The sequence below is a fragment of the Oncorhynchus mykiss genome, chromosome 26 (assembly GCF_057628025.1).
Source record: "Oncorhynchus mykiss isolate SJ-2025 chromosome 26, ASM5762802v1, whole genome shotgun sequence".
NCBI classification, from domain to species: Eukaryota; Metazoa; Chordata; class Actinopteri; order Salmoniformes; family Salmonidae; genus Oncorhynchus; species Oncorhynchus mykiss.
This window is the reverse complement of record NC_143047.1, coordinates 31,295,387-31,318,847: the sequence shown is the minus strand read 5'-3', so window position 1 is coordinate 31,318,847 and position 23,461 is coordinate 31,295,387. Positions and strand designations below refer to the sequence as shown.

The 23,461-nt window shown below is 49.3% G+C and overlaps 1 protein-coding gene across 2 annotated transcripts in view; it reads left to right on the top strand.

The window, feature by feature from the left end:
- The window catches only part of LOC110506132 (ATPase family gene 2 protein homolog B), a 47,410-nt gene that overhangs the window by 5,647 nt on the left and 18,302 nt on the right, over positions 1 to 23,461 (top strand). For both annotated transcript variants that reach the window (XM_036964133.2, XM_036964132.2), the window contains exons 5-9: positions 15,957 to 16,142; positions 16,301 to 16,459; positions 16,918 to 17,127; positions 17,326 to 17,553; positions 17,792 to 17,926. In XM_036964133.2, the coding sequence (XP_036820028.2) occupies positions 15,957 to 16,142; positions 16,301 to 16,459; positions 16,918 to 17,127; positions 17,326 to 17,553; positions 17,792 to 17,926 (918 nt within the window). The remainder of the gene's footprint in view (positions 1 to 15,956; positions 16,143 to 16,300; positions 16,460 to 16,917; positions 17,128 to 17,325; positions 17,554 to 17,791; positions 17,927 to 23,461) is intronic.

Here is a 23,461-nt window from a genome sequence, read left to right as displayed (position 1 = left end):
TCTGTTATGTTTCCTCTCTCTCCCTCTCTGTTGTCCAGGTGGTTATCGATGCCCCCACAGCACAGCAGTAGTTATCCATCCTGTCTGTTATGTTTCCTCTCTCTCTCTCTCTGTTGTCCAGTTGGTTATCGGTGCCCCCACAGCACAGCAGTAGTTATCCATCCTGTCTGTAATGTTTCCTCTCTCTCTCTCTGTTGTCCAGTTGGTTATCGGTGCCCCCACAGCACAGCAGTAGTTATCCATCCTGTCTGTAATGTTTCCTCTCTCTCTCTCTGTTGTCCAGGTGGTTATCGGTGCCCCCACAGCACAGCAGTAGTTATCCATCCTGTCTGTTATGTTTCCTCTCTCTCCCTCTCTGTTGTCCAGGTGGTTATCGGTGCCCCCACAGCACAGCAGTAGTTATCCATCCTGTCTGTTATGTTTCCTCTCTCTCTGTTGTCCAGGTGGTTATCGGTGCCCCCACAGCACAGCAGTAGTTATCCATCCTGTCTGTTATGTTTCCTCTCTCTCTGTTGTCCAGGTGGTTATCGGTGCCCCCACAGCACAGCAGTAGTTATCCATCCTGTCTGTTATGTTTCCTCTCTCTCTGTTGTCCAGGTGGTTATCGATGCCCCCACAGCACAGCAGTAGTTATCCATCCTGTCTGTAATGTTTCCTCTCTCTCTCTCTGTTGTCCAGGTGGTTATCGGTGCCCCCACAGCACAGCAGTAGTTATCCATCCTGTCTGTTATGTTTCCTCTCTCTCTGTTGTCCAGGTGGTTATCGGTGCCCCCACAGCACAGCAGTAGTTATCCATCCTGTCTGTTATGTTTCCTCTCTCTCTCTGTTGTCCAGGTGGTTATCGGTGCCCCCACAGCACAGCAGTAGTTATCCATCCTGTCTGTTATGTTTCCTCTCTCTCCCTCTCTGTTGTCCAGGTGGTTATCGGTGCCCCCACAGCACAGCAGTAGTTATCCATCCTGTCTGTTATGTTTCCTCTCTCTCTCTGTTGTCCAGGTGGTTATCGGTGCCCCCACAGCACAGCAGTAGTTGTCCATCCTGTCTGTTATGTTTCCTCTCTCTCTCTCTGTTGTCCAGGTGGTTATCGGTGCCCCCACAGCACAGCAGTAGTTATCCATCCTGTCTGTTATGTTTCCTCTCTCTCTCTCTGTTGTCCAGGTGGTTATCGGTGCCCCCACAGCACAGCAGTAGTTATCCATCCTGTCTGTTATGTTTCCTCTCTCTCTCTCTGTTGTCCAGGTGGTTATCGGTGCCCCCACAGCACAGCAGTAGTTATCCATCCTGTCTGTAATGTTTCCTCTCTCTCTCTGTCGTCCAGGTGGTTATCGGTGCCCCCACAGCACAGCAGTAGTTGTCCATCCTGTCTGTAATGTTTCCTCTCTCTCCCTCTCTGTTGTCCAGGTGGTTATCGGTGCCCCCACAGCACAGCAGTAGTTGTCCATCCTGTCTGTTATGTTTCCTCTCTCTCTGTTGTCCAGGTGGTTATCGGTGCCCCCACAGCACAGCAGTAGTTATCCATCCTGTCTGTTATGTTTCCTCTCTCTGTTGTCCAGTTGGTTATCGGTGCCCCCACAGCACAGCAGTAGTTATCCATCCTGTCTGTTATGTTTCCTCTCTCTCTCTGTGTTGTCCAGGTGGTTATCGGTGCCCCCACAGCACAGCAGTAGTTATCCATCCTGTCTGTAATGTTTCCTCTCTCTCTCTCTGTTGTCCAGGTGGTTATCGGTGCCCCCACAGCACAGCAGTAGTTATCCATCCTGTCTGTTATGTTTCCTCTCTCTCTCTCTCTGTTGTCCAGGTGGTTATCGGTGCCCCCACAGCACAGCAGTAGTTATCCATCCTGTCTGTTATGTTTCCTCTCTCTCTCTGTTGTCCAGTTGGTTATCGGTGCCCCCACAGCACAGCAGTAGTTATCCATCCTGTCTGTTATGTTTCCTCTCTCTCTCTCTGTTGTCCAGGTGGTTATCGGTGCCCCCACAGCACAGCAGTAGTTATCCATCCTGTCTGTTATGTTTCCTCTCTCTCTCTGTTGTCCAGGTGGTTATCGGTGCCCCCACAGCACAGCAGTAGTTATCCATCCTGTCTGTTATGTTTCCTCTCTCTCTGTTGTCCAGGTGGTTATCGGTGCCCCCACAGCACAGCAGTAGTTATCCATCCTGTCTGTTATGTTTCCTCTCTCTCTGTTGTCCAGGTGGTTATCGGTGCCCCCACAGCACAGCAGTAGTTATCCATCCTGTCTGTTATGTTTCCTCTCTCTCTGTTGTCCAGGTGGTTATCGGTGCCCCCACAGCACAGCAGTAGTTATCCATCCTGTCTGTAATGTTTCCTCTCTCTCTCTCTGTTGTCCAGGTGGTTATCGGTGCCCCCACAGCACAGCAGTAGTTATCCATCCTGTCTGTTATGTTTCCTCTCTCTCCCTCTCTGTTGTCCAGGTGGTTATCGGTGCCCCCACAGCACAGCAGTAGTTATCCATCCTGTCTGTTATGTTTCCTCTCTCTCTGTTGTCCAGGTGGTTATCGGTGCCCCCACAGCACAGCAGTAGTTATCCATCCTGTCTGTTATGTTTCCTCTCTCTCTCTCTGTTGTCCAGGTGGTTATCGGTGCCCCCACAGCACAGCAGTAGTTATCCATCCTGTCTGTTATGTTTCCTCTCTCTCCCTCTCTGTTGTCCAGGTGGTTATCGGTGCCCCCACAGCACAGCAGTAGTTATCCATCCTGTCTGTTATGTTTCCTCTCTCTCTCTGTTGTCCAGGTGGTTATCGGTGCCCCCACAGCACAGCAGTAGTTATCCATCCTGTCTGTTATGTTTCCTCTCTCTGTTGTCCAGGTGGTTATCGGTGCCCCCACAGCACAGCAGTAGTTATCCATCCTGTCTGTTATGTTTCCTCTCTCTCTCTGTTGTCCAGGTGGTTATCGGTGCCCCCACAGCACAGCAGTAGTTATCCATCCTGTCTGTTATGTTTCCTCTCTCTGTTGTCCAGGTGGTTATCGGTGCCCCCACAGCACAGCAGTAGTTATCCATCGTGTCTGTTATGTTTCCTCTCTCTCTCTGTTGTCCAGGTGGTTATCGGTGCCCCGACAGCGCAGCAGTAGTTATCCATCCTGTCTGTAATGTTTCCTCTCTCTCTCTCTGTTGTCCAGGTGGTTATCGATGCCCCCACAGCACAGCAGTAGTTATCCATCCTGTCTGTTATGTTTCCTCTCTCTCTCTCTCTGTTGTCCAGGTGGTTATCGGTGCCCCCACAGCACAGCAGTAGTTATCCATCCTGTCTGTTATGTTTCCTCTCTCTCTCTCTGTTGTCCAGGTTGTTATCGGTGCCCCCACAGCACAGCAGTAGTTATCCATCCTGTCTGTAATGTTTCCTCTCTCTCTCTGTCGTCCAGGTGGTTATCGGTGCCCCCACAGCACAGCAGTAGTTGTCCATCCTGTCTGTAATGTTTCCTCTCTCTCCCTCTCTGTTGTCCAGGTGGTTATCGGTGCCCCCACAGCACAGCAGTAGTTGTCCATCCTGTCTGTTATGTTTCCTCTCTCTCTGTTGTCCAGGTGGTTATCGGTGCCCCCACAGCACAGCAGTAGTTATCCATCCTGTCTGTTATGTTTCCTCTCTCTCTCTCTGTTGTCCAGGTGGTTATCAGTGCCCCCACAGCACAGCAGTAGTTATCCATCGTGTCTGTAATGTTTCCTCTCTCTCTCTCAGTTGTCCAGGTGGTTATCAGTGCCCCCACAGCACAGCAGTAGTTATCCATCCTGTCTGTTATGTTTCCTCTCTCTCTGTTGTCCAGGTGGTTATCGGTGCCCCCACAGCACAGCAGTAGTTATCCATCCTGTCTGTAATGTTTCCTCTCTCTCTCTGTTGTCCAGGTGGTTATCAGTGCCCCCACAGCACAGCAGTAGTTATCCATCCTGTCTGTTATGTTTCCTCTCTCTCTCTCTGTTGTCCAGGTGGTTATCGGTGCCCCCACAGCACAGCAGTAGTTGTCCATCCTGTCTGTAATGTTTCCTCTCTCTCCCTCTCTGTTGTCCAGGTGGTTATCGGTGCCCCCACAGCACAGCAGTAGTTGTCCATCCTGTCTGTTATGTTTCCTCTCTCTCTGTTGTCCAGGTGGTTATCGGTGCCCCCACAGCACAGCAGTAGTTATCCATCCTGTCTGTTATGTTTCCTCTCTCTCTCTCTGTTGTCCAGGTGGTTATCAGTGCCCCCACAGCACAGCAGTAGTTATCCATCGTGTCTGTAATGTTTCCTCTCTCTCTCTCTGTTGTCCAGGTGGTTATCAGTGCCCCCACAGCACAGCAGTAGTTATCCATCCTGTCTGTTATGTTTCCTCTCTCTCTGTTGTCCAGGTGGTTATCGGTGCCCCCACAGCACAGCAGTAGTTATCCATCCTGTCTGTAATGTTTCCTCTCTCTCTCTGTTGTCCAGGTGGTTATCAGTGCCCCCACAGCACAGCAGTAGTTATCCATCCTGTCTGTTATGTTTCCTCTCTCTCTCTCTGTTGTCCAGGTGGTTATCGGTGCCCCCACAGCACAGCAGTAGTTATCCATCCTGTCTGTTATGTTTCCTCTCTCTCTCTCTGTTGTCCAGGTGGTTATCGGTGCCCCCACAGCACAGCAGTAGTTATCCATCCTGTCTGTTATGTTTCCTCTCTCTCTCTGTTGTCCAGGTGGTTATCGGTGCCCCCACAGCACAGCAGTAGTTATCCATCCTGTCTGTTATGTTTCCTCTCTCTCTCTCTCTGTTGTCCAGGTGGTTATCGGTGCCCCCACAGCACAGCAGTAGTTATCCATCCTGTCTGTTATGTTTCCTCTCTCTCTCTGTTGTCCAGTTGGTTATCGGTGCCCCCACAGCACAGCAGTAGTTATCCATCCTGTCTGTTATGTTTCCTCTCTCTCTGTTGTCCAGGTGGTTATCGGTGCCCCCACAGCACAGCAGTAGTTATCCATCCTGTCTGTTATGTTTCCTCTCTCTGTTGTCCAGTTGGTTATCGGTGCCCCCACAGCACAGCAGTAGTTATCCATCCTGTCTGTTATGTTTCCTCTCTCTCTCTCTGTTGTCCAGGTGGTTATCGGTGCCCCCACAGCACAGCAGTAGTTATCCATCCTGTCTGTTATGGTTCCTCTCTCTCCCTCTCTGTTGTCCAGTTGGTTATCGGTGCCCCCACAGCACAGCAGTAGTTATCCATCCTGTCTGTTATGTTTCCTCTCTCTCTGTTGTCCAGGTGGTTATCGGTGCCCCCACAGCACAGCAGTAGTTATCCATCCTGTCTGTTATGTTTCCTCTCTCTCTGTTGTCCAGGTGGTTATCGGTGCCCCCACAGCACAGCAGTAGTTATCCATCCTGTCTGTTATGTTTCCTCTCTCTCTGTTGTCCAGGTGGTTATCGGTGCCCCCACAGCACAGCAGTAGTTATCCATCCTGTCTGTTATGTTTCCTCTCTCTCTCTCTGTTGTCCAGGTGGTTATCGGTGCCCCCACAGCACAGCAGTAGTTATCCATCCTGTCTGTTATGTTTCCTCTCTCTCCCTCTCTGTTGTCCAGGTGGTTATCGGTGCCCCCACAGCACAGCAGTAGTTATCCATCCTGTCTGTTATGTTTCCTCTCTCTGTTGTCCAGGTGGTTATCGGTGCCCCCACAGCACAGCAGTAGTTATCCATCCTGTCTGTTATGTTTCCTCTCTCTCTCTGTTGTCCAGGTGGTTATCGGTGCCCCCACAGCACAGCAGTAGTTATCCATCCTGTCTGTTATGTTTCCTCTCTCTCTCTCTCTGTTGTCCAGGTGGTTATCGGTGCCCCCACAGCACAGCAGTAGTTATCCATCCTGTCTGTTATGTTTCCTCTCTCTCTCTGTTGTCCAGTTGGTTATCGGTGCCCCCACAGCACAGCAGTAGTTATCCATCCTGTCTGTAATGTTTCCTCTCTCTCTCTCTGTTGTCCAGTTGGTTATCGGTGCCCCCACAGCACAGCAGTAGTTATCCATCCTGTCTGTTATGTTTCCTCTCTCTCTCTGTTGTCCAGTTGGTTATCGGTGCCCCCACAGCACAGCAGTAGTTATCCATCCTGTCTGTTATGTTTCCTCTCTCTGTTGTCCAGGTGGTTATCGGTGCCCCCACAGCACAGCAGTAGTTATCCATCGTGTCTGTTATGTTTCCTCTCTCTCTCTGTTGTCCAGGTGGTTATCGGTGCCCCCACAGCACAGCAGTAGTTATCCATCCTGTCTGTAATGTTTCCTCTCTCTCTCTCTGTTGTCCAGGTGGTTATCGATGCCCCCACAGCACAGCAGTAGTTATCCATCCTGTCTGTTATGTTTCCTCTCTCTCTCTCTCTCTGTTGTCCAGGTGGTTATCGGTGCCCCCACAGCACAGCAGTAGTTATCCATCCTGTCTGTTATGTTTCCTCTCTCTCTGTTGTCCAGGTGGTTATCGGTGCCCCCACAGCACAGCAGTAGTTATCCATCCTGTCTGTAATGTTTCCTCTCTCTCTCTCTGTTGTCCAGGTGGTTATCGGTGCCCCCACAGCACAGCAGTAGTTATCCATCCTGTCTGTTATGTTTCCTCTCTCTCCCTCTCTGTTGTCCAGGTGGTTATCGGTGCCCCCACAGCACAGCAGTAGTTATCCATCCTGTCTGTTATGTTTCCTCTCTCTCTCTCTCTGTTGTCCAGGTGGTTATCGGTGCCCCCACAGCACAGCAGTAGTTATCCATCCTGTCTGTTATGTTTCCTCTCTCTCTCTGTTGTCCAGGTGGTTATCGGTGCCCCCACAGCACAGCAGTAGTTGTCCATCCTGTCTGTTATGTTTCCTCTCTCTCTCTCTCTGTTGTCCAGGTGGTTATCGGTGCCCCCACAGCACAGCAGTAGTTATCCATCCTGTCTGTTATGTTTCCTCTCTCTCTCTCTGTTGTCCAGGTGGTTATCGGTGCCCCCACAGCACAGCAGTAGTTATCCATCCTGTCTGTTATGTTTCCTCTCTCTCTCTCTGTTGTCCAGGTGGTTATCGGTGCCCCCACAGCACAGCAGTAGTTATCCATCCTGTCTGTAATGTTTCCTCTCTCTCTCTGTCGTCCAGGTGGTTATCGGTGCCCCCACAGCACAGCAGTAGTTATCCATCCTGTCTGTTATGTTTCCTCTCTCTCTCTCTGTTGTCCAGGTGGTTATCGGTGCCCCCACAGCACAGCAGTAGTTATCCATCCTGTCTGTAATGTTTCCTCTCTCTCTCTGTCGTCCAGGTGGTTATCGGTGCCCCCACAGCACAGCAGTAGTTGTCCATCCTGTCTGTTATGTTTCCTCTCTCTGTTGTCCAGTTGGTTATCGGTGCCCCCACAGCACAGCAGTAGTTATCCATCCTGTCTGTTATGTTTCCTCTCTCTCTCTCTGTTGTCCAGGTGGTTATCAGTGCCCCCACAGCACAGCAGTAGTTATCCATCGTGTCTGTAATGTTTCCTCTCTCTCTCTCTGTTGTCCAGGTGGTTATCAGTGCCCCCACAGCACAGCAGTAGTTATCCATCCTGTCTGTTATGTTTCCTCTCTCTCTGTTGTCCAGTTGGTTATCAGTGCCCCCACAGCACAGCAGTAGTTATCCATCGTGTCTGTTATGTTTCCTCTCTCTCTGTTGTCCAGGTGGTTATCGGTGCCCCCACAGCACAGCAGTAGTTATCCATCCTGTCTGTTATGTTTCCTCTCTCTCTCTCTGTTGTCCAGGTGGTTATCGGTGCCCCCACAGCACAGCAGTAGTTATCCATCCTGTCTGTTATGTTTCCTCTCTCTCTCTCTGTTGTCCAGGTGGTTATCGGTGCCCCCACAGCACAGCAGTAGTTATCCATCCTGTCTGTAATGTTTCCTCTCTCTCTGTTGTCCAGGTGGTTATCGGTGCCCCCACAGCACAGCAGTAGTTATCCATCCTGTCTTATGTTTCCTCTCTCTCTCTGTTGTCCAGGTGGTTATCGGTGCCCCCACAGCACAGCAGTAGTTATCCATCCTGTCTGTTATGTTTCCTCTCTCTCTCTGTTGTCCAGGTGGTTATCGGTGCCCCCACAGCACAGCAGTAGTTGTCCATCCTGTCTGTTATGTTTCCTCTCTCTCTCTCTGTTGTCCAGGTGGTTATCGGTGCCCCCACAGCACAGCAGTAGTTATCCATCCTGTCTGTTATGTTTCCTCTCTCTCTCTCTGTTGTCCAGGTGGTTATCGGTGCCCCCACAGCACAGCAGTAGTTATCCATCCTGTCTGTTATGTTTCCTCTCTCTCTCTCTGTTGTCCAGGTGGTTATCGGTGCCCCCACAGCACAGCAGTAGTTATCCATCCTGTCTGTAATGTTTCCTCTCTCTCTCTGTCGTCCAGGTGGTTATCGGTGCCCCCACAGCACAGCAGTAGTTGTCCATCCTGTCTGTAATGTTTCCTCTCTCTCCCTCTCTGTTGTCCAGGTGGTTATCGGTGCCCCCACAGCACAGCAGTAGTTGTCCATCCTGTCTGTTATGTTTCCTCTCTCTCTGTTGTCCAGGTGGTTATCGGTGCCCCCACAGCACAGCAGTAGTTATCCATCCTGTCTGTTATGTTTCCTCTCTCTGTTGTCCAGTTGGTTATCGGTGCCCCCACAGCACAGCAGTAGTTATCCATCCTGTCTGTTATGTTTCCTCTCTCTCTCTGTGTTGTCCAGGTGGTTATCGGTGCCCCCACAGCACAGCAGTAGTTATCCATCCTGTCTGTAATGTTTCCTCTCTCTCTCTCTGTTGTCCAGGTGGTTATCGGTGCCCCCACAGCACAGCAGTAGTTATCCATCCTGTCTGTTATGTTTCCTCTCTCTCTCTCTCTGTTGTCCAGGTGGTTATCGGTGCCCCCACAGCACAGCAGTAGTTATCCATCCTGTCTGTTATGTTTCCTCTCTCTCTCTGTTGTCCAGTTGGTTATCGGTGCCCCCACAGCACAGCAGTAGTTATCCATCCTGTCTGTTATGTTTCCTCTCTCTCTGTTGTCCAGGTGGTTATCGGTGCCCCCACAGCACAGCAGTAGTTATCCATCCTGTCTGTTATGTTTCCTCTCTCTCTCTGTTGTCCAGGTGGTTATCGGTGCCCCCACAGCACAGCAGTAGTTATCCATCCTGTCTGTTATGTTTCCTCTCTCTGTTGTCCAGTTGGTTATCGGTGCCCCCACAGCACAGCAGTAGTTATCCATCCTGTCTGTTATGTTTCCTCTCTCTCTCTCTGTTGTCCAGGTGGTTATCGGTGCCCCCACAGCACAGCAGTAGTTATCCATCCTGTCTGTAATGTTTCCTCTCTCTCTCTCTGTTGTCCAGGTGGTTATCGGTGCCCCCACAGCACAGCAGTAGTTATCCATCCTGTCTGTTATGTTTCCTCTCTCTCCCTCTCTGTTGTCCAGGTGGTTATCGGTGCCCCCACAGCACAGCAGTAGTTATCCATCCTGTCTGTTATGTTTCCTCTCTCTCTGTTGTCCAGGTGGTTATCGGTGCCCCCACAGCACAGCAGTAGTTATCCATCCTGTCTGTTATGTTTCCTCTCTCTCTCTCTGTTGTCCAGGTGGTTATCGGTGCCCCCACAGCACAGCAGTAGTTATCCATCCTGTCTGTTATGTTTCCTCTCTCTCCCTCTCTGTTGTCCAGGTGGTTATCGGTGCCCCCACAGCACAGCAGTAGTTATCCATCCTGTCTGTTATGTTTCCTCTCTCTGTTGTCCAGGTGGTTATCGGTGCCCCCACAGCACAGCAGTAGTTATCCATCCTGTCTGTTATGTTTCCTCTCTCTCTCTGTTGTCCAGGTGGTTATCGGTGCCCCCACAGCACAGCAGTTGTTATCCATCCTGTCTGTTATGTTTCCTCTCTCTGTTGTCCAGGTGGTTATCGGTGCCCCCACAGCACAGCAGTAGTTATCCATCCTGTCTGTTATGTTTCCTCTCTCTCTGTTGTCCAGGTGGTTATCGGTGCCCCCACAGCACAGCAGTAGTTGTCCATCCTGTCTGTTATGTTTCCTCTCTCTCTGTTGTCCAGGTGGTTATCGGTGCCCCCACAGCACAGCAGTAGTTATCCATCCTGTCTGTTATGTTTCCTCTCTCTCTCTGTTGTCCAGGTGGTTATCGGTGCCCCCACAGCACAGCAGTTGTTATCCATCCTGTCTGTTATGTTTCCTCTCTCTGTTGTCCAGGTGGTTATCGGTGCCCCCACAGCACAGCAGTAGTTATCCATCGTGTCTGTTATGTTTCCTCTCTCTCTCTGTTGTCCAGGTGGTTATCGGTGCCCCCACAGCGCAGCAGTAGTTATCCATCCTGTCTGTAATGTTTCCTCTCTCTCTCTCTGTTGTCCAGGTGGTTATCGATGCCCCCACAGCACAGCAGTAGTTATCCATCCTGTCTGTTATGTTTCCTCTCTCTCTCTCTCTGTTGTCCAGGTGGTTATCGGTGCCCCCACAGCACAGCAGTAGTTATCCATCCTGTCTGTTATGTTTCCTCTCTCTCTCTCTGTTGTCCAGGTTGTTATCGGTGCCCCCACAGCACAGCAGTAGTTATCCATCCTGTCTGTAATGTTTCCTCTCTCTCTCTGTCGTCCAGGTGGTTATCGGTGCCCCCACAGCACAGCAGTAGTTGTCCATCCTGTCTGTAATGTTTCCTCTCTCTCCCTCTCTGTTGTCCAGGTGGTTATCGGTGCCCCCACAGCACAGCAGTAGTTGTCCATCCTGTCTGTTATGTTTCCTCTCTCTCTGTTGTCCAGGTGGTTATCGGTGCCCCCACAGCACAGCAGTAGTTATCCATCCTGTCTGTTATGTTTCCTCTCTCTCTCTCTGTTGTCCAGGTGGTTATCAGTGCCCCCACAGCACAGCAGTAGTTATCCATCGTGTCTGTAATGTTTCCTCTCTCTCTCTCAGTTGTCCAGGTGGTTATCAGTGCCCCCACAGCACAGCAGTAGTTATCCATCCTGTCTGTTATGTTTCCTCTCTCTCTGTTGTCCAGGTGGTTATCGGTGCCCCCACAGCACAGCAGTAGTTATCCATCCTGTCTGTTATGTTTCCTCTCTCTCTCTCTGTTGTCCAGGTGGTTATCGGTGCCCCCACAGCACAGCAGTAGTTATCCATCCTGTCTGTTATGTTTCCTCTCTCTCTCTCTGTTGTCCAGGTGGTTATCGGTGCCCCCACAGCACAGCAGTAGTTATCCATCCTGTCTGTAATGTTTCCTCTCTCTCTCTGTTGTCCAGGTGGTTATCAGTGCCCCCACAGCACAGCAGTAGTTATCCATCCTGTCTGTTATGTTTCCTCTCTCTCTCTCTGTTGTCCAGGTGGTTATCGGTGCCCCCACAGCACAGCAGTAGTTGTCCATCCTGTCTGTAATGTTTCCTCTCTCTCCCTCTCTGTTGTCCAGGTGGTTATCGGTGCCCCCACAGCACAGCAGTAGTTGTCCATCCTGTCTGTTATGTTTCCTCTCTCTCTGTTGTCCAGGTGGTTATCGGTGCCCCCACAGCACAGCAGTAGTTATCCATCCTGTCTGTTATGTTTCCTCTCTCTCTCTCTGTTGTCCAGGTGGTTATCAGTGCCCCCACAGCACAGCAGTAGTTATCCATCGTGTCTGTAATGTTTCCTCTCTCTCTCTCTGTTGTCCAGGTGGTTATCAGTGCCCCCACAGCACAGCAGTAGTTATCCATCCTGTCTGTTATGTTTCCTCTCTCTCTGTTGTCCAGGTGGTTATCGGTGCCCCCACAGCACAGCAGTAGTTATCCATCCTGTCTGTAATGTTTCCTCTCTCTCTCTGTTGTCCAGGTGGTTATCAGTGCCCCCACAGCACAGCAGTAGTTATCCATCCTGTCTGTTATGTTTCCTCTCTCTCTCTCTGTTGTCCAGGTGGTTATCGGTGCCCCCACAGCACAGCAGTAGTTATCCATCCTGTCTGTTATGTTTCCTCTCTCTCTCTCTGTTGTCCAGGTGGTTATCGGTGCCCCCACAGCACAGCAGTAGTTATCCATCCTGTCTGTTATGTTTCCTCTCTCTCTCTGTTGTCCAGGTGGTTATCGGTGCCCCCACAGCACAGCAGTAGTTATCCATCCTGTCTGTTATGTTTCCTCTCTCTCTCTCTCTGTTGTCCAGGTGGTTATCGGTGCCCCCACAGCACAGCAGTAGTTATCCATCCTGTCTGTTATGTTTCCTCTCTCTCTCTGTTGTCCAGTTGGTTATCGGTGCCCCCACAGCACAGCAGTAGTTATCCATCCTGTCTGTTATGTTTCCTCTCTCTCTGTTGTCCAGGTGGTTATCGGTGCCCCCACAGCACAGCAGTAGTTATCCATCCTGTCTGTTATGTTTCCTCTCTCTGTTGTCCAGTTGGTTATCGGTGCCCCCACAGCACAGCAGTAGTTATCCATCCTGTCTGTTATGTTTCCTCTCTCTCTCTCTGTTGTCCAGGTGGTTATCGGTGCCCCCACAGCACAGCAGTAGTTATCCATCCTGTCTGTTATGGTTCCTCTCTCTCCCTCTCTGTTGTCCAGTTGGTTATCGGTGCCCCCACAGCACAGCAGTAGTTATCCATCCTGTCTGTTATGTTTCCTCTCTCTCTGTTGTCCAGGTGGTTATCGGTGCCCCCACAGCACAGCAGTAGTTATCCATCCTGTCTGTTATGTTTCCTCTCTCTCTGTTGTCCAGGTGGTTATCGGTGCCCCCACAGCACAGCAGTAGTTATCCATCCTGTCTGTTATGTTTCCTCTCTCTCTGTTGTCCAGGTGGTTATCGGTGCCCCCACAGCACAGCAGTAGTTATCCATCCTGTCTGTTATGTTTCCTCTCTCTCTCTCTGTTGTCCAGGTGGTTATCGGTGCCCCCACAGCACAGCAGTAGTTATCCATCCTGTCTGTTATGTTTCCTCTCTCTCCCTCTCTGTTGTCCAGGTGGTTATCGGTGCCCCCACAGCACAGCAGTAGTTATCCATCCTGTCTGTTATGTTTCCTCTCTCTGTTGTCCAGGTGGTTATCGGTGCCCCCACAGCACAGCAGTAGTTATCCATCCTGTCTGTTATGTTTCCTCTCTCTCTCTGTTGTCCAGGTGGTTATCGGTGCCCCCACAGCACAGCAGTAGTTATCCATCCTGTCTGTTATGTTTCCTCTCTCTCTCTCTCTGTTGTCCAGGTGGTTATCGGTGCCCCCACAGCACAGCAGTAGTTATCCATCCTGTCTGTTATGTTTCCTCTCTCTCTCTGTTGTCCAGTTGGTTATCGGTGCCCCCACAGCACAGCAGTAGTTATCCATCCTGTCTGTAATGTTTCCTCTCTCTCTCTCTGTTGTCCAGTTGGTTATCGGTGCCCCCACAGCACAGCAGTAGTTATCCATCCTGTCTGTTATGTTTCCTCTCTCTGTTGTCCAGGTGGTTATCGGTGCCCCCACAGCACAGCAGTAGTTATCCATCGTGTCTGTTATGTTTCCTCTCTCTCTCTGTTGTCCAGGTGGTTATCGGTGCCCCCACAGCACAGCAGTAGTTATCCATCCTGTCTGTAATGTTTCCTCTCTCTCTCTCTGTTGTCCAGGTGGTTATCGATGCCCCCACAGCACAGCAGTAGTTATCCATCCTGTCTGTTATGTTTCCTCTCTCTCTCTCTCTGTTGTCCAGGTGGTTATCGGTGCCCCCACAGCACAGCAGTAGTTATCCATCCTGTCTGTTATGTTTCCTCTCTCTCTGTTGTCCAGGTGGTTATCGGTGCCCCCACAGCACAGCAGTAGTTATCCATCCTGTCTGTAATGTTTCCTCTCTCTCTCTCTGTTGTCCAGGTGGTTATCGGTGCCCCCACAGCACAGCAGTAGTTATCCATCCTGTCTGTTATGTTTCCTCTCTCTCTCTCTGTTGTCCAGGTGGTTATCGATGCCCCCACAGCACAGCAGTAGTTATCCATCCTGTCTGTTATGTTTCCTCTCTCTCTCTGTTGTCCAGTTGGTTATCGGTGCCCCCACAGCACAGCAGTAGTTATCCATCCTGTCTGTTATGTTTCCTCTCTCTGTTGTCCAGGTGGTTATCGGTGCCCCCACAGCACAGCAGTAGTTATCCATCGTGTCTGTTATGTTTCCTCTCTCTCTCTGTTGTCCAGGTGGTTATCGGTGCCCCCACAGCACAGCAGTAGTTATCCATCCTGTCTGTAATGTTTCCTCTCTCTCTCTCTGTTGTCCAGGTGGTTATCGATGCCCCCACAGCACAGCAGTAGTTATCCATCCTGTCTGTTATGTTTCCTCTCTCTCTCTCTCTGTTGTCCAGGTGGTTATCGGTGCCCCCACAGCACAGCAGTAGTTATCCATCCTGTCTGTTATGTTTCCTCTCTCTCTGTTGTCCAGGTGGTTATCGGTGCCCCCACAGCACAGCAGTAGTTATCCATCCTGTCTGTAATGTTTCCTCTCTCTCTCTCTGTTGTCCAGGTGGTTATCGGTGCCCCCACAGCACAGCAGTAGTTATCCATCCTGTCTGTTATGTTTCCTCTCTCTCCCTCTCTGTTGTCCAGGTGGTTATCGGTGCCCCCACAGCACAGCAGTAGTTATCCATCCTGTCTGTTATGTTTCCTCTCTCTCTCTCTCTGTTGTCCAGGTGGTTATCGGTGCCCCCACAGCACAGCAGTAGTTATCCATCCTGTCTGTTATGTTTCCTCTCTCTCTCTGTTGTCCAGGTGGTTATCGGTGCCCCCACAGCACAGCAGTAGTTGTCCATCCTGTCTGTTATGTTTCCTCTCTCTCTCTCTCTGTTGTCCAGGTGGTTATCGGTGCCCCCACAGCACAGCAGTAGTTATCCATCCTGTCTGTTATGTTTCCTCTCTCTCTCTCTGTTGTCCAGGTGGTTATCGGTGCCCCCACAGCACAGCAGTAGTTATCCATCCTGTCTGTTATGTTTCCTCTCTCTCTCTCTGTTGTCCAGGTGGTTATCGGTGCCCCCACAGCACAGCAGTAGTTATCCATCCTGTCTGTAATGTTTCCTCTCTCTCTCTGTCGTCCAGGTGGTTATCGGTGCCCCCACAGCACAGCAGTAGTTATCCATCCTGTCTGTTATGTTTCCTCTCTCTCTCTCTGTTGTCCAGGTGGTTATCGGTGCCCCCACAGCACAGCAGTAGTTATCCATCCTGTCTGTAATGTTTCCTCTCTCTCTCTGTCGTCCAGGTGGTTATCGGTGCCCCCACAGCACAGCAGTAGTTGTCCATCCTGTCTGTTATGTTTCCTCTCTCTGTTGTCCAGTTGGTTATCGGTGCCCCCACAGCACAGCAGTAGTTATCCATCCTGTCTGTTATGTTTCCTCTCTCTCTCTCTGTTGTCCAGGTGGTTATCAGTGCCCCCACAGCACAGCAGTAGTTATCCATCGTGTCTGTAATGTTTCCTCTCTCTCTCTCTGTTGTCCAGGTGGTTATCAGTGCCCCCACAGCACAGCAGTAGTTATCCATCCTGTCTGTTATGTTTCCTCTCTCTCTGTTGTCCAGGTGGTTATCAGTGCCCCCACAGCACAGCAGTAGTTATCCATCGTGTCTGTTATGTTTCCTCTCTCTCTGTTGTCCAGGTGGTTATCGGTGCCCCCACAGCACAGCAGTAGTTATCCATCCTGTCTGTTATGTTTCCTCTCTCTCTCTCTGTTGTCCAGGTGGTTATCGGTGCCCCCACAGCACAGCAGTAGTTATCCATCCTGTCTGTTATGTTTCCTCTCTCTCTCTCTGTTGTCCAGGTGGTTATCGGTGCCCCCACAGCACAGCAGTAGTTATCCATCCTGTCTGTAATGTTTCCTCTCTCTCTGTTGTCCAGGTGGTTATCGGTGCCCCCACAGCACAGCAGTAGTTATCCATCCTGTCTTATGTTTCCTCTCTCTCTCTGTTGTCCAGGTGGTTATCGGTGCCCCCACAGCACAGCAGTAGTTATCCATCCTGTCTGTTATGTTTCCTCTCTCTGTTGCCCAGGTGGTTATCGGTGCCCCCACAGCACAGCAGTAGTTATCCATCCTGTCTGTAATGTTTCCTCTCTCTCTCTCTGTTGTCCAGGTGGTTATCGGTGCCCCCACAGCACAGCAGCGGTTGTCCATCCTGTCAGTGCTGTGCCAGGCCATGCCAGTGTGTGTCAGTGTGGACTGGGCAGAGCTGGCCCAGAGGACTACAGGATATGTGGGTGCTGACCTCAGTGCTCTCTGCCGTGAGGCTGCCATGCTGGCTATACGACACAACACACCGGTAAGCATAGACACACACACTGTAAAGTCAGCTCATATTGGTCCTTTGAGCCGGATCATCCACACACACACACACCTGTTCTAACTTCTATCTAGGTTATTGTCATTGAGATAGTCTTAACATTATTGACTCCTGCTGTGTGTTGTGTATGTTGTCAGGGTTCAGGGGAGCAGGCTATCACCATGGAACACTTCCTGTCTGCCCTGAAGACTGTCCGTCCATCCTGTCTGAGAGGCAGTCTGGGACGGACAGACCTCCCAGCCGTCTCCTGGGAACAGATAGGAGGCCTGGAGGAAGTCAAAGTCAAACTACAACAGGTACTGGTGGAACTATACTGGGAAAACAGCAGCATTCATTCATTCGACCAACACTGATGAGCAGCAGGCTGCTGCTCCAGTTTCAACTGTTCTGCCTTATTATTATTCGACCATGCTGGTCATTTATGAACATTTGAACATCTTGGCCATGTTCTGTTATAATCTCCACCCGGCACAGCCAGAAGAGGACTGGCCACCCCACATAGCCTGGTTCCTCTCTAGGTTTCTTCCTAGGTTTTGGCCTTTCTAGGGAGTTTTTGCTGTTTGGGGTTTTAGGCTGGGTTTCTGTACAGCACTTTGAGATATCAGCTGATGTACGAAGTGCTATATAAATACATTTGATTTGATTAACAGATACACAGCTCTGCTCCAAAGTAGTGCACTAGAGAGTAAGGTGAATAGGGTGTCATTTGAGACTTCCTGACTTCCTGTCCTCTGTTTCTGGTCCCTCCTTGTAGAGTATAGAGTGGCCAATGCGTTACCCGGAGGCGTTTGTGCGTCTGGGTCTGTCCCGTCCCCGGGGGGTGTTGCTGTACGGTCCCCCAGGCTGTGCTAAGACCACCCTGGTCAGGGCTGCAGCTACCTCCTCCCATTGCTCCTTCCTGTCAGTCAGCGGGGCTGACCTCTACTCTCCATTTGTAGGAGATTCGGAGAAGGCCCTGGCTCAGGTAGGGGTTTGGAGAGCCCCTCGTCTTAACTGAATGTTCCTATTGTTCTTGTACTAGCATGCAGTGTTAGACATTTTCTGAAGCAGTTCAACTTTGTTATTTGGAGGAATGTTGCTGTCATGCTTTAATCAATAGAATCACTTTGGTAGATGTTATTGTGTGTATGTCAATAACCTTGTGGTGTGTTCCTGTATGTAGCTCTTTCGTCAGGCGCGGGCCTGCGCTCCCTCCATCCTGTTCCTGGATGAGGTGGACTCTCTGATTGGCTCCCGGTCAGAAGGCTATGTCCCTCAGAGTGCCCAGACCCGCCTCCTGTCTGTGCTGCTGAATGAGCTGGACGGGGTAGGCTTTAGGACCCTGGAGAGGCGAGGAGCAGGGAAGACCCTACAGGCTGAGGGAGTGGAGCACCACCAGCAACAGGAACATGTCAGACATGACATCCTACTACTAGAGCACCAATCAACACATACACCATATAATCACACAAAAAACATACACACCAACAGCACACTTTATATGTAGATTCTGCTCAGAATCACTGAATTACAAATCACTTAAAGAGTAGCGATTCTGAGCTTCACATTGCTCAAACTGATCGCCTCAAACGTCCTGACAATCGCTACTGTCGTTGTTAACATGATGTCCTGTCTGCCCTCCCTGTCAGTTGGAGTACCAGGAGGTGTGTAACAAGGAAGTGATGATCGTAGCGGCCACTAACAGACCAGACTCTCTGGACAGTGCCCTCCTAAGGCCTGGAAGACTGGACCAGATCATCTATGTACCCCCACCTGACCTACAGGTATCTATTACCACCTTCACCTGACCTACAGGTATCTATTACCACCTTCACCTGACCTACAGGTAACTATTACCACCTTCACCTGACCTACAGGTAACTATTACCACCTTCACCTGACCTACAGGTAACTATTACCACCTTCACCTGACCTACAGGTAACTATTACCACCTTCACCTGACCTACAGGTAACTATTACCACCTTCACCTGACCTACAGGTAACTATTACCACCTTCACCTGACCTACAGGTAACTATTACCACCTTCACCTGACCTACAGGTTTCTATTACCACCTTCACCTGACCTACAGGTATCTATTACCACCTTCACCTGACCTACAGGTAACTATTACCACCTTCACCTGACCTACAGGTATCTATTACCACCTTCACCTGACCTACAGGTAACTATTACCACCTTCACCTGACCTACAGGTATCTATTACCACCTGACCTACAGGTAACTTACCACCTTCACCTGACCTACAGGTATCTATTATCACCTTCACCTGACCTACAGGTATCTATTACCACCTTCACCTGACCTACAGGTAACTATTACCACCTTCACCTGACCTACAGGTAACTATTACCACCTTCACCTGACCTACAGGTATCTATTACCACCTTCACCTGACCTACAGGTATCTATTACCACCTTCACCTGACCTACAGGTTTCTATTACCACCTGACCTACAGGTAACTATTACCACCTTCACCTGACCTACAGGTAACTATTACCACCTTCACCTGACCTACAGGTATCTATTACCACCTTCACCTGACCTACAGGTATCTATTACCACCTTCACCTGACCTACAGGTTTCTATTACCACCTGACCTACAGGTAACTATTACCACCTTCACCTGACCTACAGGTTTCTATTACCACCTTCACCTGACCTACAGGTAACTATTACCACCTTCACCTGACCTACAGGTTTCTATTACCACCTTCACCTGACCTACAGGTTTCTATTACCACCTTCACCTGACCTACAGGTTTCTATTACCACCTTCACCTGACCTACAGGTAACTATTACCACCTTCACCTGACCTACAGGTAACTATTACCACCTTCACCTGACCTACAGGTATCTATTACCACCTTCACCTGACCTACAGGTATCTATTACCACCTTCACCTGACCTACAGGTTTCTATTACCACCTTAACCTGACCTACAGGTAACTATTACCACCTTCACCTGACCTACAGGTAACTATTACCACCTTCACCTGACCTACAGGTTTCTATTACCACCTTCACCTGACCTACAGGTAACTATTACCACCTTCACCTGACCTACAGGTATCTATTACCACCTTCACCTGACCTACAGGTTTCTATTACCACCTTCACCTGACCTACAGGTAACTATTACCACCTTCACCTGACCTACAGGTAACTATTACCACCTTCACCTGACCTACAGGTATCTATTACCACCTTCACCTGACCTACAGGTATCTATTACCACCTTCACCTGACCTACAGGTTTCTATTACCACCTTCACCTGACCTACAGGTTTCTATTACCACCTTCACCTGACCTACAGGTATCTATTACCACCTTCACCTGACCTACAGGTAACTATTACCACCTTCACCTGACCTACAGGTTTCTATTACCACCTGACCTACAGGTAACTATTACCACCTTCACCTGACCTACAGGTAACTATTACCACCTTCACCTGACCTACAGGTATCTATTACCACCTTCACCTGACCTACAGGTAACTATTACCACCTTCACCTGACCTACAGGTATCTATTACCACCTGACCTACAGGTAACTTACCACCTTCACCTGACCTACAGGTATCTATTACCACCTTCACCTGACCTACAGGTAACTATTACCACCTTCACCTGACCTACAGGTAACTATTACCACCTTCACCTGACCTACAGGTATCTATTACCACCTTCACCTGACCTACAGGTATCTATTACCACCTTCACCTGACCTACAGGTTTCTATTACCACCTGACCTACAGGTAACTATTACCACCTTCACCTGACCTACAGGTAACTATTACCACCTTCACCTGACCTACAGGTATCTATTACCACCTTCACCTGACCTACAGGTATCTATTACCACCTTCACCTGACCTACAGGTTTCTATTACCACCTGACCTTCAGGTAACCATTACCACCTTCACCTGACCTACAGGTAACCATTACCACCTTCACCTGACCTACAGGTTTCTATTACCACCTTCACCTGACCTACAGGTTTCTATTACCACCTTCACCTGACCTACAGGTTTCTATTACCACCTGACCTACAGGTAACTATTACCACCTTCACCTGACCTACAGGTTTCTATTACCACCTTCACCTGACCTACAGGTAACTATTACCACCTTCACCTGACCTACAGGTTTCTATTACCACCTTCACCTGACCTACAGGTTTCTATTACCACCTTCACCTGACCTACAGGTTTCTATTACCACCTTCACCTGACCTACAGGTAACTATTACCACCTTCACCTGACCTACAGGTAACTATTACCACCTTCACCTGACCTACAGGTATCTATTACCACCTTCACCTGACCTACAGGTATCTATTACCACCTTCACCTGACCTACAGGTTTCTATTACCACCTTCACCTGACCTACAGGTAACTATTACCACCTTCACCTGACCTACAGGTAACTATTACCACCTTCACCTGACCTACAGGTTTCTATTACCACCTTCACCTGACCTACAGGTAACTATTACCACCTTCACCTGACCTACAGGTATCTATTACCACCTTCACCTGACCTACAGGTTTCTATTACCACCTTCACCTGACCTACAGGTAACTATTACCACCTTCACCTGACCTACAGGTAACTATTACCACCTTCACCTGACCTACAGGTATCTATTACCACCTTCACCTGACCTACAGGTATCTATTACCACCTTCACCTGACCTACAGGTTTCTATTACCACCTTCACCTGACCTACAGGTTTCTATTACCACCTTCACCTGACCTACAGGTATCTATTACCACCTTCACCTGACCTACAGGTAACTATTACCACCTTCACCTGACCTACAGGTTTCTATTACCACCTGACCTACAGGTAACTATTACCACCTTCACCTGACCTACAGGTAACTATTACCACCTTCACCTGACCTACAGGTATCTATTACCACCTTCACCTGACCTACAGGTAACTATTACCACCTTCACCTGACCTACAGGTATCTATTACCACCTGACCTACAGGTAACTTACCACCTTCACCTGACCTACAGGTATCTATTACCACCTTCACCTGACCTACAGGTAACTATTACCACCTTCACCTGACCTACAGGTAACTATTACCACCTTCACCTGACCTACAGGTATCTATTACCACCTTCACCTGACCTACAGGTATCTATTACCACCTTCACCTGACCTACAGGTTTCTATTACCACCTGACCTACAGGTAACTATTACCACCTTCACCTGACCTACAGGTAACTATTACCACCTTCACCTGACCTACAGGTATCTATTACCACCTTCACCTGACCTACAGGTATCTATTACCACCTTCACCTGACCTACAGGTTTCTATTACCACCTGACCTTCAGGTAACCATTACCACCTTCACCTGACCTACAGGTAACCATTACCACCTTCACCTGACCTACAGGTTTCTATTACCACCTTCACCTGACCTACAGGTATCTATTACCACCTTCACCTGACCTACAGGTTTCTATTACCACCTTCACCTGACCTACAGGTTTCTATTACCACCTTCACCTGACCTACAGGTAACTATTACCACCTTCACCTGACCTACAGGTAACTATTACCACCTTCACCTGACCTACAGGTAACTATTACCACCTTCACCTGACCTACAGGTAACTATTACCACCTTCACCTGACCTACAGGTAACTATTACCACCTTCACCTGACCTACAGGTTTCTATTACCACCTGACCTACAGGTAACTATTACCACCTTCACCTGACCTACAGGTAACTATTACCACCTTCACCTGACCTACAGGTATCTATTACCACCTTCACCTGACCTACAGGTAACTATTACCACCTTCACCTGACCTACAGGTAACTATTACCACCTTCACCTGACCTACAGGTATCTATTACCACCTTCACCTGACCTACAGGTATCTATTACCACCTTCACCTGACCTACAGGTTTCTATTACCACCTGACCTACAGGTAACTATTACCACCTTCACCTGACCTACAGGTAACTATTACCACCTTCACCTGACCTACAGGTTTCTATTACCACCTTCACCTGACCTACAGGTTTCTATTACCACCTTCACCTGACCTACAGGTTTCTATTACCACCTTCACCTGACCTACAGGTTTCTATTACCACCTTCACCTGACCTACAGGTTTCTATTACCACCTTCACCTGACCTACAGGTTTCTATTACCACCTTCACCTGACCTACAGGTTTCTATTACCACCTTCACCTGACCTACAGGTTTCTATTACCACCTTCACCTGACCTACAGGTAACTATTACCACCTTCACCTGACCTACAGGTAACTATTACCACCTTCACCTGACCTACAGGTTTCTATTACCACCTTCACCTGACCTACAGGTTTCTATTACCACCTGACCTACAGGTAACTATTACCACCTTCACCTGACCTACAGGTATCTATTACCACCTTCACTTGACCTACAGGTATCTATTACCACCTTCACCTGACCTACAGGTTTCTATTACCACCTGACCTTCAGGTAACCATTACCACCTTCACCTGACCTACAGGTAACCATTACCACCTTCACCTGACCTACAGGTTTCTATTACCACCTTCACCTGACCTACAGGTTTCTATTACCACCTTCACCTGACCTACAGGTTTCTATTACCACCTTCACCTGACCTACAGGTTTCTATTACCACCTTCACCTGACCTACAGGTTTCTATTACCACCTTCACCTGACCTACAGGTAACTATTACCACCTTCACCTGACCTACAGGTAACTATTACCACCTTCACCTGACCTACAGGTATCTATTACCACCTTCACCTGACCTACAGGTTTCTATTACCACCTTCACCTGACCTACAGGTTTCTATTACCACCTTCACCTGACCTACAGGTAACTATTACCACCTTCACCTGACCTACAGGTAACTATTACCACCTTCACCTGACCTACAGGTTTCTATTACCACCTTCACCTGACCTACAGGTAACTATTACCACCTTCACCTGACCTACAGGTATCTATTACCACCTTCACCTGACCTACAGGTTTCTATTACCACCTTCACCTGACCTACAGGTAACTATTACCACCTTCACCTGACCTACAGGTAACTATTACCACCTTCACCTGACCTACAGGTATCTATTACCACCTTCACCTGACCTACAGGTATCTATTACCACCTTCACCTGACCTACAGGTTTCTATTACCACCTTCACCTGACCTACAGGTTTCTATTACCACCTTCACCTGACCTACAGGTTTCTATTACCACCTTCACCTGACC